Consider the following 21063-nt stretch of genomic DNA (forward strand, 5'->3'; position numbering starts at 1 on the left):
GACTTAATGGGGGAAAAATGAACAAAGTCATAAATTTAAAAGCCTTAAACCAAGAGCCACAATGTTGAGTGGCTTGTACCATTAAAGCTGATCACTAAGCCAGCATTAAATTTTAATTTTAGCAATATTACATGGTAACGTTCATCAAAATAAACTCCTTAATGTAAAATGTTTTTTATTATTATTATTTCTCCTGTCTGGTATCATAGGAAAGCAAATTCAAATCACTGGCATATTGTCTGTTATTTATTTTATTACTGATTTTCATCTTTTTCAATTCTTTTAGTATTTTGCTAGAGCTGTCATAACAAAATACCAAGGACTGGATATCTTAAACAACATCATTTATTTTCTCACAATTCTTGAGGCCAAAAATCCAAGAGCAGGGTGTCAAGAGATGTAGTTCTTCCTGGCCTCTCCTTAGGTTGCAGATAGCTGCCTTCTTCTGTGTCCTCTCACATGTGCGACATTGCTGGTGCCTCTCCCTGTATATCTTAATCTCCTCCTTTTATAAGGACACTGGCCATGATAGATAAGAGCCCACTCTAATGGTCCATTTAAATTTAGTTACCTCTATTCCCCAATTTAATCACATTGTAAAGTACTGGGATTCAGGCTTCATCACATGTATTTAAGAGGAAAGGAGACACAACTTAGCTCATAACAATCATCACTGTGAATGGCACAAAAATATAAAGCAATCATCACCTTTTTAAAATATATAATTAAGGGTATTGTTTGTTTGTTAGGTTAACAACTACTGCTAACATGAGCTATTGCTTTGCACTATTAAGGGACAATGACAAAGCACATGTAGAGTCCTCTCCAATTCTAAGAGCCCTGTGTCTTGCAGATGGTACAATAAAGCAGAGATTTATATGTCAAACACATAAACAACCGTAGCTAAATGTCCTAATTCAAGAAGTACATTTATTCCTGCATAAAATACAGAGTGAAGCACAACTAGGAAAAGACCACATGCTGAGTGTAATATCAAGTACTAGTTTCTTCCAGTTTTTACTCAACTATTTACCACTCACAAGCAAAAGGACCATCCATTTATTCAACAAAAGTTACTGGTGCACCTATACCGTGCAGAAGAATATGGCAGTTAGCCTAATCCTATTGTAGGGAGACAGCATAACACAAGAGCAGGCATTTATCAATGCTATGAAAAAGGTGAAGAAAGATAAAAGAACAGAGAATGAAAGGAAGGGTTAGTTTATATTAGGTAACAGGGAGAGCTTCTCCAATTTGGTAACAAAGACCAAAAAAAATAGGGGAGCAAGGCATTTGAATAGCTGGGGAAAACATCCAGAACAGGGGAATCATCTGGTACAAAGGCTTTAATACAGGGGCTTGACTGCTGGCTCCACACACAGAAGGAAAGCCAGTGTTCCTGAGGAACTCTGGAATAGAGGCACCAAATCAATTGTGTAGGCCTTGCAAACCATCCCCAGCACTCTCCACTCTGCTATTATGATTGCAAGCTACTGACAGGTATGGAATAGCACAGTAACATGATCTGACCTAATATTTTAAAGGATCATTGTGGATGCTCTGTGAATAGGCTAGAAGGTGGGAAGAGATGGGAAAAGGGGCCTAAAGAAGGGAAGGTTGTTAGGAGGTACTGCAGTAGCCCAAAAAGACAGCACACTGGCATATTCTAGGGAACCATGATGGAGTTGAGAATTTTCAAAATCTGGACATTCTAAAGTAAGTCAACAGGGTTTGCTGATAGGCTCGATATGAGTTATGAAAAATATGATATCAAGGAAGACTAGCCAAGCATGGTGGCACATGCTTTTAATCCTAGTACTCAGAAGGCTACAACAGAAGGTTTGCTAGTTCCCAGCCAGCCTAGCCAGACCTTTGCAACTTAGCAAAAGACTTTGTTTCAAAATAAAGAATAAAAATAGGGTTGGGGGAGTAGCTCAGAGGCAGAATGCCCCTGGGTTCAATCCCCAGGACCACACACACACACACACTCACACACACACACACACACACACACACACACACACGACTATAGGGTATGTCACCTGATCAGTGGGGTGAAAAAAGGTAATATTTACTTACCTGTCAAGTACTGGGATTACAAGCATGTGGCACCATGCCCACCTAAGCACTAGTTATTCTGGTAAATTAATAACTGATAGATTATAGTAGAGTACTAACTCAAAGATAGAGTCAAGTGCAGTGGTGCAAACCTATAATTCCTAGAACCTGGAGGCTGAGCCAGGAGGATTGCAGGTTCAAGCTCAACCTCAGCAACTTAGCTCCCATTTCAAAATAAAAAATAAAAAAGGCTGAGAGTATAACTCAGAGGTAGAATGCCCCTTGGTTGAGTCTCCAGTAACACACACACACAAACACACACACACACACACACACACACACACACACGGCACTAAGTACAAAAAACAAAAGAACAATTTCTTTCTATCAATAATCTTTGAATGCTTGAAGAAAACAAAATAAGAAATGGAAAATTCAAACATGTAAATGGTGATGCTAAAATAAAAAATGGGTTGGTCTCATATGTAGCATTTTAGGTGTACTCTTATGATCCCTTGGTCGATCTAGCCCAACATCCCACTTTCAGCAGCAACTGATGATAAAATATGGTTATAACCCCCAAATTCTATATTCTGGTTTTTTTAATAATCACTTATAACCTTGTCAACTGTAAAACCTGAACAATCTCTGCCAATATGCTGTGCAACACAAATTTAAGTAGCTCATTCTTCATGTCACCTCCACTCTCTGTTGCCAGATTCCTTTTTTCCTATCTAACTTAGCCATGAGATTTACTCTTTCTTGTTCTCTTAACACAAAACTCCATTTACTGAAGATACTAGGGAAATATGATGACATATTATCATTTTCTTATCAATATGAATAAGAGAGCTAATATGTGTTTAGCAAGAAAGACCATAGGAAAGAGTGACTAGATTCAGAGGCCTCATGATGTTCCAGCAACACAAATGTGATTGAATGCAGCCTATTATTAAGTTAAGTGTTAATGCTTGGTTTAAAATTAATTAGCTAGTGTCCACCTATAAGTCAACAAAGATATTTTTGTCTCTATTTTTTAGTAAAAATTAAATATTTGTCACCAATATTAAATTTCATTGACTATCGCTTGACCTTTAAGGCCTGAAAGAACCTTTAAGAGCCCTTCCTTGATATTACTATAGTCTCTTAATTCAAAAATGCCATCAGTAATAACATATCATCAACTTAACCATTTCCTTTGGTAACATTAAGTACCAGTAATATTTTGTCAATAAATATCCAACTGTGAACCAAAAGGCCTATTGCTATGAAGGTCTCCTCTAAAGCTCATGTTGAAATTTAATTATCTCTGTAACACTGTTGATAGAAGAGACTTTTTTTTCAGTACTGGGGATTGAACCCAGGGGCATTCTACCTCCAAGGTATATGCCCAGACCAATTTTTTATTCTTTATTTTTGATACAGGGTCTCACTAAGTTGTGAAGGGCCTCACTAAGTATCTGAGGCTGGCCATGAACCTGGATCCTCCTGTCTCAGCCTCCCAAGTACTAGGATTACAAAAGCAACCCACCACACCTGGCTGATAGAAGAAACTTTTAAGAGGTAATCAGGTCATGAGGATTTTGACATTATGAATATAGTAGGGCTGTTACAGCAGAAGTGAATTAGTTATAAAAGTGAGTTCAGCCCTTTGTTTCTCTCTCTATCTCTCTCTCTCTCTTGCTCTCTTTTCTCTCTCTCTCTCTCTCTCTCTCTCTCTCTCTCTCTCCCTATATGTGATGTTTTCTGCCATGTTATGGATGCATCAAGGAGGGCCTCACCAAATGTAACCCCTCAGTCTTGGGCTTCCCAGCCTTCAGCACTTCTATTGTTTCATAATTTACCAAATCTGTGGTATTCTGTTATAGCAGCAAAAGGCAGACTAAGAAATCTATTATCCCAAGGATAGAAAGAACAGACACAAGAAAGATACCAGTGATCATCTTTGTGTTCCAAAGCTGACTTTCCTGGTCTTAAGCAAAAAAAAAAAAAAAAAAAAAAAAAAAAAAAAAAAAAAAAAAAAAAAAACCATTGTGAAAGTCATTAAAGAAAAATAAAATAATTTTTAAAATCTTTTTGGCTTTCACTTATCAAACGCTAAATCTGATAGATTAGATCACACAGTGTTATGAAACAGAAGATCTGGTCATACATGAAAAAGAATTTGGAAGCTCATCCAAGCCCCAATGAACTATTGGAAGAAAGGGCTGATGGGTGAGAGAGACAGATCAGATATATCCCTTTTTCTTCTTGAGGCTTCACATAAATTAGGAGCTATATTTGCTTCCAACTAACACAGTTATTTGGAAAACAATGAAAGCAAAGAAACTTTTATTCCATTTATTTTTGAGACTCTAGGGAAAAAAATAGCTTTCTGGGCTGCTCTGTAGGAACCTTTGGGGTGGAAACAGTGTAATCTTGGCATCACAGTGTAAGTATGACTTACTTACACTGATGATGGGCCTGCTCTGAGTTTCCATGGTTAAGAGAAAGGTGAACTTGTAACAGAGGTTGAGGTGTGGGCAGATGATGCCAGACACTGTAGTTGGGACTTAAGAGCCTAAAGCACCATCAGGGACCACAGCGTGGTTAAAGGTGTCATGAAAGAACTACGGACCTTAACCAAGCTGAGAAACTTTTTGGCTACTGACTACATTTAAAAATCCCCAGAGATGTTTAAGAGATGACCGTGTATGGGACTGGTCACCATACCAGACCAGCCACTTTGAAACAATAGATATCAAGTAGGCAAAGGCCATTATAAGCATCCAAAGGCCCCCATCTCCCATTGAATAAGCATGTATGCAACACACGCACCTCCATCAGCTGCTCCTGAGTATTTTTTCTAAAGACTGGGCATTTACCAAAAGGAACTGTTGACTTGTTGACTCACTTCAGCTTACTATCTTGTTGGTTGAAATATAAAGCATTTCTCCCAACTGTCAGTGGGTAGGACCTCATAAGGAAGATTAGGTCTCTTATAAAAGATAAAGCATATTCTGGGTAAATTTGTAATCCTCTAACAAGTATCAAAAAAGAAAGCTACATTAAATGTTTATATCCATTATAATATGCATTCTAACTTCAGAAATGCTAAAAATATGAGGTGGAGAATGTGAGAAAATGTGTCCAAATTGAAGAAAAATAATGTTCTTCAAATTAGGGCTAAAAATACAAGTGATCCCCACCATAAAAAAAAAAACTCACCTTCAAAATTATAAACCATATTTGTTAGATCTTAATTTGCAGAACATTGACTATAGTGGATATATATGTGAATTCAACCATAATAAGTTTTAAAAAACATAGAAGGGGCAAGCCTTGGGCCAAGAGACAGAACAGTGCTTACTACTGGCTAACATAATGGCCAGCACAGCAGTTCTTACATTATAATCACCTGGGAGCTTTTAAAACTACAGCCTAGCCCTACTCCCAGAGATTCCAATTTAACTGATTTTGTGTGACGCCTGGGCATCAGTATTTTGAAAAGCTCCCCAGGTGGCTTTAATGTGTGGCCAGGGTTGAAAAACACTGGGATAACAGAATCTCAATAGCCACAGGAATTTTCTGAAGTGCCTGCTTAGCACTCTTACCCAACCAAGGCTTTGGACACAAACCATTCCATCACAATTTATATCACAGGAGGTTCTTGACTGTGTGTGAGATATTACCTATTTCTTTCTCATTCCTAGCCAGTGAGTGCAGAATATCTCCCTGATAAAATAGTCAATCTAGAATAGGAGCCTATAAGTATACCTGGGGCCAAATCTGGCTACTTGCCTACTTTAGAAAATAATAAAGTTTTATTGGAATACAGCCACACTCATTTGATTGCATGTTGGCTATGGCTGCTTTCACACTAAAATAGCAGAATAGTTTCAACAGAAACTCTATGGCCATCAAACCTGAAACTATTTACTATGTGTACCTGTACAGAAAGTTTGCTCACCGTTTGTCTAGAGATGTGGAGTTTTCAACCTGCAATAGTATCTCCTGAGAATAACTGGGTGTAATAACTCGGGTGACTTTATGAAATAACTCAGGCAATTCAACAGGTCTGGTAATGCCCAGCTGACTCTATGAAAGGTAGAGTTCATCTCAAGCAGTGAAAATGACCACATCTGGGGAGATACAGACTCTTCTGTCCTTTCAGCAAGATGTACCATGATTGTGCCCATCAATCTAGAATTTTCCACTTAAAGAGCAAGTGGCTCTGGATTTATCAGTCTATACCACCTGGATGCCTATCAAATCAGCTTATAAAAGTCATATCTCAAAGTTAATTTAGAAATGGATATCTGTGCGCCGGGTGTGGTGGCGCATGCTTGTAATCCCCACGCTTGGGAGGCAGAGACAGGAGGATCATGCTGGTTCGGAGCCAGCCCTGCTGGCTTAAGAGACCCTGTTTCCAGATTTAAAAAAAAAATAGGTCTGGGAGTGTATCCTGGAGGTAGAAGGGCTTCCAGGAACCCCAGTACCACCAAAAAAAAAAAGGAAGAAGAAAGAAAGAAATGGATATCTGTGCATCCTGTATTCATGAAGGAAAAGATGAGCTGTGACCAAAATGGAGCAGATATGTGGCACGGGGGATGTCAGAGAACCCAGATCAGGACAGTGACATTGGAGTGAGTAGAAAAAAAAAATCCATCTGATGGAAAAATTAAAGGACTAGGAAGCAAGTTGAGAAGAGGGAAAGCAAGTACAGTCACTGACATCTTCCTACGTCTAATCTCCCAAGCTACCAGGTCCGGTGGTGGGGCATCTTTGTATGCTTGCCACACATGCTCCAAAAAGACTCAAACTATTTTAATCAATTAATTATGAATTTTTCTTATCCTCATTTTAATTTGAGGAGTAGCTTCCTTTTTCTCAACTATTTGTTTCTCAGGAAATACTAAAGCCTAACAACTTTCCCATCAGAGCAATTTTCTGGCAGTAAAAGAATGCAGAAATTGAAGAACTCCCTTTACTGAATCACCTTAAGCTTTAAAACATTGTTTAGGCAGAATTAAGTTTATTTCTTTATCCTTACATAAAAAATAAGATTCTTAAACTTATTAAGTCTTGAGCCTATAAGATTGCAAAATAGAGAGCATGTTTTGATTGCTCCAAGACTCAGAATTGACAAAAGAAGAAAAACAGTCAGAACTCAACAGAAGAAAGAAAGTCAAAATATGGAAGAATCCGATGCAGCACAAAAAGCAGAGGACTGAAAAGAGGTCTGCACATCTCACCTCATGAGCAGAGAGTGAAGGCAGCACCATCTTGGTGAGCCTGCTTCCTGGACTGACAGCTCTGAGACCAACTTCGGCAAAGAAGCAGAATCTTTTTGAGCCAGTGACAATAGAAAACTATCATCAAAAGCAATCTCATTCTTCTCTCCATGCTTGAATATCTCAACACTTGACTCCCCAGACTTCACAGCCAGACCATGCAGCAAAATCTAGTGGCTGCAGCTGAATTCAGTGGGAAAAATGCCACTTCCTGCAAGAACCCCAGTGGCTACATTCTGCCTCATCAAGACCACTGTGAATCTACAAACCAACCAGCCAAACTGAAAAGCAAAAGCCTATCACTGCAGCTGAACTCATTCCTTTCTGCAGGGAACTTGCAGCACTGGTCAAGACTGTGAGTTTATAAAGCTTCCCAGTAGGAGCCTGAAAGGCTACAGGGACTAGCATGGCAATTAATAGACCCAAGGGGTCTGCAAGTTGGCAAACCATCCCTGTGGAAGTGGGAATGGGAGCTACAGTTGGAAACTTCAGAAATATGAATTAGCAAACAGTCCCTAAGGACATTCAGGTGGAAGGAACCTAAGGTCTGCAGTTCACTGCACCCCTGTATGATCTCCAGCAATCACCACAGGACCTCAAGCAGTGCAGTCTATAGGTTTAAATAACTCAATCAGACAGGTGTGGTGGCGTACGCTTGTAATCCCCGTGCTTGAGAGGCAAAGACGGGAGGATCGTGCAGGTTCAAAGCCAGTCTCATTGGCCTAAGAGACCCTGTTTCCAAATAAAAATATGAAATGGATCTTGGAGTGTAGCCTGGAGGTAGAAGGGTTTCCAGGAACCCCAGTACCACCATAAATACATACATACATACATACATACATACATACATACATTCATACATAAATACATAAATAACTCAATCAGCCATGCTACAGGCTTGGAAGGTTATAAAGTCACATCTGCTTGTGACTGGGTTCTACAAGCACCAAAGCCAGAAGCCAACAAGGTCATTTGATCACAGATACCCAGACCAGCAGCAGTTTCCCTTGGGCTAAATAACTTAGCCAAGCTTCAGACTCAGAACAGTATATTCTCTACCTGCCAGATTGTGGGCTCTGAAAGCAGGGAGTCCAGAGGCTAGCAGGAGTTCACATGATCACAGCTATAGGCTAAAAACTCAACACTTTCTCTGCCAGAAGAGTCTGGACCTGGCATGCACACAGAGCAGTGTTGACAGCACTACATGTGATGTCCCTGGGCCATCAAAGCTCAGCTAGCAAGGCCACAAGCTCAGAACAGAATAATCTCTAGCCCTACTGGCCTTAAGCCCAGTGACCATGGAGGTCAGAGGTCAATACTCTGCAAAGTTACACTCATTCACAATTTGCAGAGTGGTGGTGGTGTCTGTGGGGCAATAAATCCCAACCAGCAGCCTGCAGGCTCTGAATAGAACATCATAGTCACATGCCCTATGAAGAATGGGCCTGGCGAACACAATGACCATCAGCTGATCAGAGACTCCTGTTTGCCTATACTAAAAACTATATAGAGAGACTCTGGGAGACAAACTCAAAAAGTCTGATTATATGAAACAGATATAAGACAGCATGTGCCTTATTATAAAGGAGTAACAAATAGACACAAAACCCTCACATAAAAAGGAAGAAGATACTAAGACAACAGAAATACAAACCTGAGAACTCTGAAAACATGAAAATAAAGATCAGCAAGGAAACAATAAACTCCTACAACTCAACAACACAGGAGATCACCAAAACTGAGCTGCAGGAATTGCCAGAAGGAGAATTCAGAATTTTTATTTTCAATATGACAAAGGCCTTTGAAATGAAATCAGAGGCAGTGTATAGGAAGTGAAAGAACATATGCACAGAAAAATTGGGGCCCTAAATAAAAAACAAAAAAGAGGCTTTAAGCAAAATTAGGGACTCAAAAAATAAGAGACTTCAATAGAAACCACTTCTGGCAGGCCAGACCATGTGGAAAATAGTTTCACTCTTGGAAGACAGCTTATTCAAAATTGACCACACAATCAACAATATAGAGAAGACAACAACATGACCAGAACACTTAAGAAATATTAGGTAATATAAAATGAACTAATTTACAAATAATAGGCATTGAAGGTCTAGAAGCACAAACCAAGGGTATTAGAAACTTCTTCAGAGATATAATATCAAGGAATTTGATAGAAAAGACTTGGACATCCATGTACAGGAGACATTCAGAACACCAACAAGACAAGATCAAAAAAGAACTTCTCCATGCCACATAATAATCAAAATGACAAACATAAAGGCCAAGAAAAAAATCTGAAAAGCATCAAGAACAAAAGCAACATTCAGGGGAAAACAATAAGAATCACTCCAAATGTTTCAATCCATGTCATGAAAGCCATGGTGGGCTGATATAATGTACTTCATATTCTAAAAGAAAACAATTTTCAAACAAGACTACTATATCCAGCAAAGATATAATTCAAAACTGATAAAGAAATAAAAAAAACTTCCAAGATAAGTATAAATTAAAAGAATTCATGACTACCAAGTCAGTACTAGACAAAATACTAAAAGAAACAGAAACAAAGAAGAGAAAAGAAGTAAATATCAGAATCAGAGAAGGGGTGAACTCCACAATATGGGCAACAAAGTAAAGGATAAATAATACTACATCAAACAGAAAAATAGATCGCAAAGTGAGAGGAAGCAAGAATCATCTTTCAATAATAACACTGACTACCAAAGGTCTCAACTCCCCAATTAAAAGGTGTAGACTGGCAATATGGATTAAAGAACATAATCCAACTATATGATGCTTGCAAGAAGTTCATGTTATAGGCAAAGATACCCATTGGCTAAAGGTGAAAGGATAAAAAAAAATCATGCAAATGGAGACTAAAAACAAGCAGAAGTAGTAACACTCATATCTTACAAAGTGGACTGCATGCTAAAATTTATAAAAAGAGACAAAGATGGTCACTTATTACTAATAAAAGGAAAAGTCCAACAAGAAGATGTAGCGATAGTAAATTTTTATGCCCCAAATGAGGTGTACCTACTTTTATAAAACAAACTCTTCAGGACATTAGGTCTCAAATAAACACAAATACTGTAATACTGGGAGACTTCAACATACTGTTCACACCACTAGATCAATTTTCCAGGAAAAGATGAGTAAAGACTCTTAACACCTAAAGAATGCTATAAACAAAATGAACCAAACACACATGTACAGATGTTAAAACCAACAACAACTAAATACACATTTCTCTGAGCTGCTCATGAAATCTCCTCCAAAATAGACCACATCCTAGGCCACAGAGCAAGTACCAGTAAATTCAATATATGTAACATAATTCTCTGAATCTTTTCAGATCATAATGGAATTAAAGTAGAAATCAATAATAAGATGATAATAAGTTACATAAATACATGGGAACTAAATGATACACTTTGTGTGTGTGTGTGTGTGTGTGGTATCAGGGATTGAACCCAAAGGCTTTTTACCTCTGATCTAAACCCCTAGCCTGATTTTATTTATTTGGAGACAGGATCTCACTAAATTGTGGAGGATCTCACTAAGTTATTGAGTCTGGCTTCAAACCTGTGATCCTCCTGTCTCAACCTCTCAAAATGATGCACTTTTGAATGAGGACTAGATCAGAGAAGAAATAAGGAAATAATTTTTTTTAAATCTAGAATTAGCCAGGCATCATTTCACATGCTTGTAATCCAGTTCTTGGAAGGCTGAGACAGGAGGATCACAGGTTCATAGCTAGCCTCAGCTACTTAGTGAGACCCTCCACAACTTAATGAGACCCTGTTTCAAAATAAAGAATAAAAAAACAAGGCTGGAAATGTAGTACAAATGTAGAATGCCCCTGGGTTTAATCCCTAGTATTGCAAAAAAAAATCCTAGAATTAAAAGAAAATAGAGACACAATATACCAAATCTATGGGATACTTGGAAAGTCTTATTAAGAGGAAATTTATAGCACTATGTACCCACATAAGAAAAACAGAAAGTCACCAAATAAATAACCTAATGAAACACCTCAAGAACCTGGAAAAAACAGAAATAGACTAATCTCAAAGCCAGAAAAAGGCAGAAAATAATTAAAATTTAAATAAATAAATGAAATAGAGAACAAAAATACAAAAAATCAATAAAACAAAAAGCTGTTTCTCTGAAAAATTGACAAGATTGATGAACCCTTAGCCAACTCAACCAAAATAAAAAGAGAATCAACTCAAATTATTAAAATCAGGAGTTAAAAAGGAGATATCACTGCAGATAGTGGAGAAATCAGAGGATCATCAGAAACTATTTTGAAAATTTATACGCCAGAAAACTGGAAAACATAGAAGAAATTGATAGATTCTAGACATATACAACTTACTTAATTTGAACCAAGAAGATATAGAAAACCTAAACCAACCAATATCAAGCAAAGAGAAACACCAATTAAAGCCTTCCATCAAAGAAAATCCCAGGTCCAGATGGATTCCCAGCTGAATTCTACAAAACCATTACAGAAGACCTAAACCCAATACCTTACAAGTTATTCTGTGAAACTGAAAGAGAATTCTTTCAAACTCCTTCTTGGAGGCTGGTATCAACTTAATACCAAAACTGAATAAAGATCCCTCAAGAAAAGACAATTACAGACCAATATCCTTGATGAACATAGATTCAAAAATCTAAACAAAATACTAGCAATACGTATTCAAAAATGACATCAAGCAAATACCATGACCAAGTTAGTTTCATCCCAGGGATGCAAGGCTGGTTCAAAATACACAACTCAATACATGCTATTCATCACATAAATAGAACTAAGGACAAAATCACAACATCATCTTGATAGATGCTGAAAACACATTTGAAAAAATACAACACCCATTCATGTTAAAAACACTACAAAAAAATCAGAATAGAAGGAACTTACATAACATCATTAAGGCATGTACAATAAACCCAAAGCCAACATCATATTGAAGGGGGGACTGTGATAATTCCCTCTAAAATCAGGAATAAAATGAGGATTCCCCCTATCATCACTCCTTTTCAATATAGTACTTGAGTCTCTTGTCAGAGCAATAATGTAAGAGAAGAATTCAAATAAAAAAGAACAACTGAAATATCTCTATTTGCAGATGACATAATCCTATCCTTAAAAGACCTCAAAAAACTACACCAAAAGATTTCTAGAACTGGTTAGCAAATTCAGCAAACTAGCAGGATACAAAATCAATATAAAAAAAAATCAATAGCTTTTCTATATGCGACCACAAATCCACTGAAAAAGAAATACAGAAATAAGTCCATTCATAATAACCTCAAAACAATAAAATATCTAGTAATAAATCTAGCCAAGGAAATAAAAGACCTCTACAATGAAAATTATAAAACACTAGGAAAGATTTATCATGCTCTTGGATAGGCAAAATAAATATTATCAAAATGGCCTAACAAGAAAGATCTACAGAGTCAACATAAACCTTATCAAAATATTAATGTCATTCTTCACCTAGATCTAGGAAAATCAATTCTAAATTTTGTATAGAGAAATGAAAGACTCAGAATAGCCAAAGCAATTCTCAGCAATAAGAACCATGCAGGAGGTATCACAATTCCTTATTTCAAATTATAGTACAGAGCTCTAGTAAAGAAAACAGCATGATATTGGTACAAAAATAGACACATAGATCAATGGAACAGAAGATACAGAAACAAATCCACACACTTATAGACAATTGATTTTTAACAAAGATGATAAATACATGTGTTGGAGAAAACACTTTGTATTTGGGGCTCTTTGTTGGTTTTTTAACATCCACTTTGGCCACATGACTTGCTTTGACAGAAGCAACCCGAGTAGAACTACTATATGTCGCATTTAGGTGGACATGCTAGGAGCCCTTGCATGATATATCATGGTCTCCTGTCCTTTTGCAATGACCACAAAAGTTCATGGTGAGATAAAGTCTACCTTAGCCTCAAATCTTGAGTGGCTGTACTGAGCAGAGCCTCCAGTCAACTAACAAAGAGCTTAAACAGGAAATACACTTTTCCTAAGATCTGACAGTTGTCTTCTGATCGCAACATAACCTTGCTCATGCTAACCGATTCAGAAGTTACCAGATATCCAAAAGTTGACCCAGTATCACAGATTATAATAAAAACTATACCTAATGGAACTCCCTGAAAAATAAATGGAAGACACTATGGAGGTGGAAATAGGGAATGGGCCAAGAGGTCCTAAAAGAGTTAGGGGTGAAGCCAGTCATGATAGTAGCTGCCTATAAACCCAATATTTAGGAGGCTGAGACAGAAATATCACAGATTCTAAGTCAGGCTCAGCAACTCAGCAAGATCCTGTTTCAAACTTTTAAAAAATAGGAAGGGTCGGGGTGTATCCTGTAGAAAGCATCTGGATTCAATCTCGTGTGCCAAAAAAGGAAAGAAGAAATGAATTAGGGGTGGAGCCAGGTGTGGTGGCACACACCTGTAATCTCAGTACCTAGGAGGATCTCAGTTTTGAGCCCAGCCTCAGCAACATAACAATACTCTCAGCAACCTAGTGACACTTATTTCAAAATAAAAAAAATAGAAAGGATTAGGATGTAACTTAGAAGTAGGATGTCCCTAGGTTCAGTCTCCAGTCCCACACACATACACAAAAAAGAATTAGGTGTGAAAGCAAGAAAATATGTTTACTACTGTTGATCTAATGATTTACCTCCTAAAATGGCATATATTTATATCAGAAAATACATTTGAACCTTTGCATAAAAGAAATTTTGTAAGAAATAACACATTATAAGAAATTTGTTATTTTTTTATTTTGAGATTTTGAGTATATAAATTCCTTTAACTCACATTCAACATAAATCTGATACATGGCAAATTATATTTTGTGGCAAATAAAATTATGTAATGACTGTAGCATGATCTAGCAGTTTATATTCCCTTCAGAGAGTATACAACATAGAGATGTAAATTTTCAAGCACAATTCTACATAAATAGACTTTCTGCATTGCTCTGCCAAACTTGGATCTTGAAAATGATAAAGTGAAGATGCCTACAGTTGCAATCATAAAAATGTAATTGCTGAGAAAAAATTATTTCTGATCCATTGGAGGAATTTATTACATAGGGATGCAACTGTATAAGTTATCACACAGAGGAAGCGAAAGTGAATGATTGAAATACATCTCAGGCTGAACATCTCTGAAAAATGATCTAGTGATTTACCTTGCCTAAGAAAAAAAATAGATTAAAGATAAATCAGGTTCAGTAGGTAAGACTCTAGTAGTGATATGAAGAGCAGGTAAAGATTTATGAATAAATGAATTTAGAAGTTGGAGTCATATAATAGTTATCTATGACCAATTACTCCAAAAATTAAAATGTAATTTTGACTTTGAATTATATACAGAGATGGTAAGTACTTTCTGTGGAACCTTGAAAGAACAGAAATATCACACAAAGACAATGAGAAAAGTTAAGAATTGTATTAATGGGGCTACTAAATTGAAAACTATTCAATGGCAGGATAAACTTAAAAATTGTGAACTTCTGTTAGAATGTTTACCAATGTAATTAGAGACTGCATCAGACACTTAAACTATGTAACTATTCACTCTTTGAAATAATTTGGAAACAACCCAAGAGTCTAATAATAGATGAATTAATAAATAAAATGTGATATCTATACATATATTTATATCAAGCATGTGTGTGTGTGTGTGTGTGTGTGTGTGTGTGTGTGTGTGTGTGCGCGCACTTTCACGCATGCTAGTTACTGGGGATGAAACCCAGAGGCTTTCTACCTCTGTGCTACACCTCCAGACCTTTTTTATTTTTTATTTGGAAACAGAGTCTTACTAACATTCTAAGAGCCTAAGTTGCTGAGGCTGGCTTTGAACCTATTGTCATCCCAAGTCTGAAATTACAAGCGTTCACCACCATGACCGGCAATCAAGTCATTTTTAACAAAGGAAATCTTGCTATTTGCCAACTTAGATGAACCTACAGACTTTATACAAAATGAAATAAGCAGACACAGAAAGACAAATACTGTGTGATGTCACTTATATGTGGAATCATAGAAGCATAGTAAAATGGTGATGTCCAGGGGGCCAGGGAATGGAGGGATATTGGAAATGGGAAGACAATGATTAAAGTGTATAAACTTTCATTTATAAGATAAATAAGTAACTATAGTTAATGAAATTGTATTATATACTTGAAATTTGGTACCGGCCTAACCCCTCGGCAGGCTCCGATCCCGACCTCAGAGGCCCCAGCACAAGCCTAGCCTCACGGCAGGCTCCGATCCCGGCCTCACTGGCCCCAGCACCAGCCTAACCCCTCGGCAGGCTCCAATCCAAGCCTCGGAGGCCCCAGTAGCAGCCTTGCCTCCTGTCAGGCTCCGATGCCAGCCGTTGGCCCCGGCATCGGCTTAACCCCTCGGCATCGGCCTAACCCCTCGGCAGGCTCCGATCCCGGCCTCGGAGGCCCCAGCACCGACCTTGCCTCACAGTGAGCTCCGATCCTGGCCTTGCTGGCCCTGACACCGGCCTAACCCCTCGGCAGTCTCCAATCCCGGCCTCGGAGGCCCCAGCACCGGCCTTGCCTCACGGCAGGCTCCCATGACGGCCTCGCTGGCCCCAGCCCCGGTCTAACCCCTCGGCAGGCTCCAATCCGGCCTCGGAGGCCTCAGTAACGGCCTTGCCTCATGGAAGGCTCTGATGCCAGCTGCTGGTCCCGGCACCAGGTAAGAGTAGATTTTAAATATTTTTACCACACACATACAAAAAGATAATAATGGATGATGATGGATGTGTTAATTAATTTGACTGTGGTAGTCATTACATAATGTATACATATATTAAATCATCATGTTGTACATCCTGAATATAAATATAACCTTTTCAATAAAGTATTCTTAAATAAAAATAAATACTCTTTGACAAAAGAATGTAATAAGACATTTAGCATAATGTTATCCTAGAGAGATCAGCTTTAATATAATTTGATACAAGACCAAAGTATCAGATAAAAGAATGCTGAGCATCAAATCAACAATGTCAGTTATGTTAAAACTGTAACACTTTGATTTTAAAATGTCCTGCTTTTTATAAGAATAATCCTTTTATAATAAAAATCAAGTATGTAGCCAGGCGTGGTGGCACACAATTGTAATCCCCGCATTTTGGAGATGGAGACAGGAGGATCACACAGGTTCGAAGCCAGCCGCACTGGCTTAAGAGACCCTGTTTCCAAATAGAAAAAATATATAAAATAGGTCTTGGAGTATAGCCCGGAGTAGAAGGGTTTCCAGGAACCCCAGTACCACCAAAAAAAAAAAAAAAAAAGAAAGAAAGAAAGAAAGAAAAGAAAATCAAGTATGTATTCATGTAATTTTGTTGTACTAAAATTCTGTTGTATGAGATAATTTTTGCATACAGTAAATAATCAATAAATAATATTTTAATTTCATATGATTTGAATATTGCTAAGAACTACAAACTTTTTTGTAACTGGGATATTGGTGAATCAAAATTCCAAACCACTTTTAAGAAATCAATGAACATTTTCAAAAACATTAATAACAATTTAAAAAACAAATTTTGGCAGTACTGGGGATGGAATCCAGAGGCATTCTACCTCCAAGCTATACCTCCAGTCCTATTTTTTATTCTTTATTTTTAAACAGGGCCTCACTAGGTTGCAAAGGACCTCACTAAGTAGCTGAGGCTGTCCAAGAACCCAGATCCTTCCATTTCAGCCTCCCAAATGCTGGGATTACAAGTGTGCACCACCACGCCCAGTAATAAATAAAAATAAAAATTAGCATTATATTAGCATGTAACAAAACTACCTGTATAAAACAGGTTCTGAGTTACCTTTCTTTGACTCATATACTTACTAGTCTGAATCTAGGTGCTCCTAAAATTATCATAATCATACTTTTTAAAAAGTTAGTTTGCTGGGCATGGTAGCACATGCCTGTAATCCTAGTATTTGAGAGGCTGAGACAAGAGAATCAAAGGTGCAAAGCCGGCCTCAGCAACTTAGTGAGACCCTATTTCCAAATAAAAAATAAAGTAGGGCTGGAGGTATAGCTCAGAGATATAATGCCTGTGGGTTCAAACCCCAGCACCATACACACAAAAAGTTACACTTCTTCCAATTAAATAAAATCAAATCAGGTCATTTTTCACCCTTCTTATTTTTCTAGGTAGAATCAATAAACAGTTAGAGAGATGGCTATAATAGTTTTATAACATGCCAGAAAACACACACACACACACACACACACACACAGACACACACAAGCATGTACACATTATGACCAACATACCCTTTAATGTAAATTTGTATTGACTGTTATAGCAATGTACATGACTAAAACAAAACATCTATTATTTTCTGTCTGAATATAAGAAGTGGTTTCTCCACAATACCTTCTCCATTCATAAACAACATTTCAGCATCCTCTATGTTTAGCAAGTCCTAAGTGACCCATAGAAATGTCTCATTGTCATGGAACAAATGAGGCTCACTCAGTGACATCAATACAGCTATCTACAAAATGAAAGTCATTTCCCTACTCCCATCCTTACTATTATATAAGAATAAAATCTCAAATGGGTTATAAGAACTCATTAAAACTTTCCCAAAAACCTTGGTGATATATATGAAAAAGTATTAAAAATGTTGTGCCTTGTCCCCTACTTTTACATTTAGTAACTAATCCTAGGAAAATCATCCAAATTGATGACAAAAATGTTCAGTATTATAATAGTAAAGAAAAAATAGGAACAACCTAGTATTCCAAACGAGGCTATATTAAAATACTATGGTAGCCGGGCGTGGTGGCACACACTTGTAATCCCCGCATCTGGGAGGCAGAGACAGGAGGATCGCACAGGTTCAAAGCCAGCGGCACTGGCTTAAGAGACCCTGTTTCCAAATAAAAAAAGATGTAAAAATGGGTCTGGGAGTGTAGCCCGGAGGTAGAAGGGCTTTCAGGAACCCCAGTACCACCAAAAAAAAAAAAAAAAAAAAAAAAATACTATGGTGAGAGCGGGCATGGTGTCTAATGCTTGTAATTCCAGTACTTGGGAGGCTGAGACAGGAGGATTACAAGTTCATGGCCAGCCTCAGCTACTTAGGCCCTCTGCAACTTAGTGAGACCCTGTTTCAAAATAAAGAATAAAAAATAGAGCTAGGGGTATAGCTCAGAAGTAGAATGCCCCTGGGTTCAATCTCCAGCACCTCAAAAATAATTACTAGGGTGAAGCCATATGATATAGATTAATTAGCTAATTTATTAAATGATTCTTCAAGAATGGGGACTAATACACACACACACATGTATGTAAGTATATGTGTATGTATATGCCATTTGTATAAGTGTATTCTTTATGTACATATAAAAGATACTCATTCTTTATATTTTAAAGTACTAAAAGGAAAACAGAATCACCAATAATTTTACTGTATTAGGAGTTAATCATCAAAATAATAATGTTTATATGTTTCCTCTAATATGCCCAAACTAGGAAACACAAAGAATACCAGAGGGACTCCAGATATTGAAGGGGAAATACTAGCTAAGTTTGGATGGTAAGATAGGAGAGGAGGAAGGCCGGTCTCGATTAATAAGGGTCTACACTTGAACATGTGTAAAATTATGAATAAGACATGGTTAACCTGGACAACCATTGGTGGGGGGGGGGAATGTGGGCGGGGGGAGGGCACCAAATATAGTGTAAATGTATACTATTTATGTTCAATAAAAAAATTGTTATAAAAAAAGATAAAAAAAATAAAAAAAAATAATAATAATAATGTTTATCCCTTGGTAACAAAATTGAATGTGTTTTTTTAATTCTCTCTCTGTCTCTGTCTCTGTCTGTCTCTGTCTCTCTCTCCCCGTGTGTGTGTGTGTGTGTGTGTGTGTGTGTGTGTGTGTGTGTGTGTTTCCCCCATGGTGTTTATTTGTTGGATTTTCCTTTTTTTTTTTTTTTTTGGTAGTACTGGGGTTCCTAGAAGCCCTTCTACCTCCGGGCTACACTCTCAGACCTATTTTTACATTTTTATGTGGAAACAGGGTCTCCTAAGCCAGCACACACGGCTGGCTTCAAACCTGCGCGATCCTCCTGTCTCTGCCTCCCAAGCGCGGGGATTACAAGCGTGTGCCACCATGCCCGGCAATTTTCCATTTTTCAATAAACTCTATCAGAAAAATAATAAATAAGCAGTGTTGTTTTCTCTTCTTAACATGAAATCACTGTATGGGTAACTAAAACAGGAACTTTAATGGTGTCTCCACAGTCACATCCAACATTAATTTTATACCAGATATTAGTTACGACTGCCAAAGTTAAGAATTGAGCTGTCATAATGGAGGTGCATGTTTTGAATTGTTTTCCCAGTAGCAAATCTTAACTTGTACACAAAGACTATTCTCAGAGGTCCTTCCCTCCCTACTATCCATCTCACAGAGAATATAAACAGAACTCTGTGTGTGTGTGTGTGTGTGTGTGTGTGTGTGTGTGTGTGTGTGTGTGTTTAGTACTGGGAATTGCACACTCCAGCCCTATTTTTATTTTTTATTTTGAAACAGGGTCTCAGTAAGTTGGGGAGAGCCTCATGAGGTTGCTGAGACTAGCCGTGAACCTGCGATTCTATGGTCTCAGCTTCCCAAGTATTGGTATTACAGGTGTGCCCCACCACACCCAGCTTAAGTGTAAGGCTGTAGTTTTTCATCCAAATAAACCTTGAGTGCTTTGAGTCCTAGAGAAAGGGACAAAAGATATAAGAGACGCTTAAAAGGAATTCCAGCAAAAATTTTGGGATAAGGAAAAAAACTTAAATCTATACACTATAGAAGTTCCTTCAAACTCTACTTTAAGAAAATCTAACATATAAAATCTGGATAAGTCAGAGAGTCATTATCTACATTACCAAAGTAGTATTCATTTTATACAGCATTTTATCAAATAATTTATTTAAATACCTGCTTTTCTCATAGATTCTGGTATTTTAAAGACAGTTTCCTATTTGACAAGTTAACCACTGTGTCTCCCAGGGCAAATCACCCCATTTCTCTCTATAATAAAGATGGCTTTAACCATGCTCCCTGCCTCATTCAGTTTTCATAACTGTCAAATAAGTTAATTTATATAAAGGTACTATAAAATACACACACACACACATATAATATATATATATATATATATATATATATATATATATATATATGGAGAGAGAGAGAAGAGGAGAGAGAGAGAGAGAGAGAGAGAGAGAGAGAGAGAGAGAGAGAGAGAGAGAGAATGCTGTTTCTCTGCCATGTTGCCCATTGTAATCTCCATGGTTTCAATACCTGGATGATGAGAGGCTCCAGTAGCTTCTCTACGGTGAATGTTTGGACCTGCAGGTCCTGAGGGTTGATATTCAGTGTGACTGGTGTTTTGGTTGACATGCTTCCTGTGCACAAACACACAAAAACAATGCTTATTGGTAAAGAAAAATACTTTCTAAAGAGAAGCATTCATGAAAATTAGGGGGTAGATGAGATATACTCAACACCTCTTTCTGATATCAGCTATAGCCTTCAGAGGACCAGAGTGCCAAATTCACCATCGAAGTAACAAGATATTCCCCAACTGTTCTCTGAGATCATACTGTCTGGGCATAGGTGCTCTAACAAATTAATCTATGCTAGTAAACTCA

At 37.6% G+C, this 21063-nt stretch overlaps 1 protein-coding gene across 2 annotated transcripts in view; it reads right to left on the reverse strand.

Annotated features, from left to right (window-relative positions):
* CTNNA3 (catenin alpha 3) overlaps positions 1-20818 on the reverse strand; it is a gene marked incomplete at both ends in the record, with an annotated part of 1656346 nt that extends 1635528 nt beyond the window's left edge. The window contains one exon of one of the 2 annotated variants that reach the window (XM_080694112.1): positions 20714-20818. In XM_080694112.1, coding sequence (XP_080550238.1) covers positions 20714-20812 — 99 coding nt within the window. The remainder of the gene's footprint in view (positions 1-20713) is intronic. The other variant, XM_080694111.1, reaches the window with a different exon arrangement.
* Positions 20819-21063: the final 245 nt, after the last annotated feature.

Source organism: Muscardinus avellanarius (assembly GCF_963383645.1).
Source record: "Muscardinus avellanarius genome assembly, chromosome: 4".
Lineage (NCBI taxonomy): Eukaryota > Metazoa > Chordata > Mammalia > Rodentia > Gliridae > Muscardinus > Muscardinus avellanarius.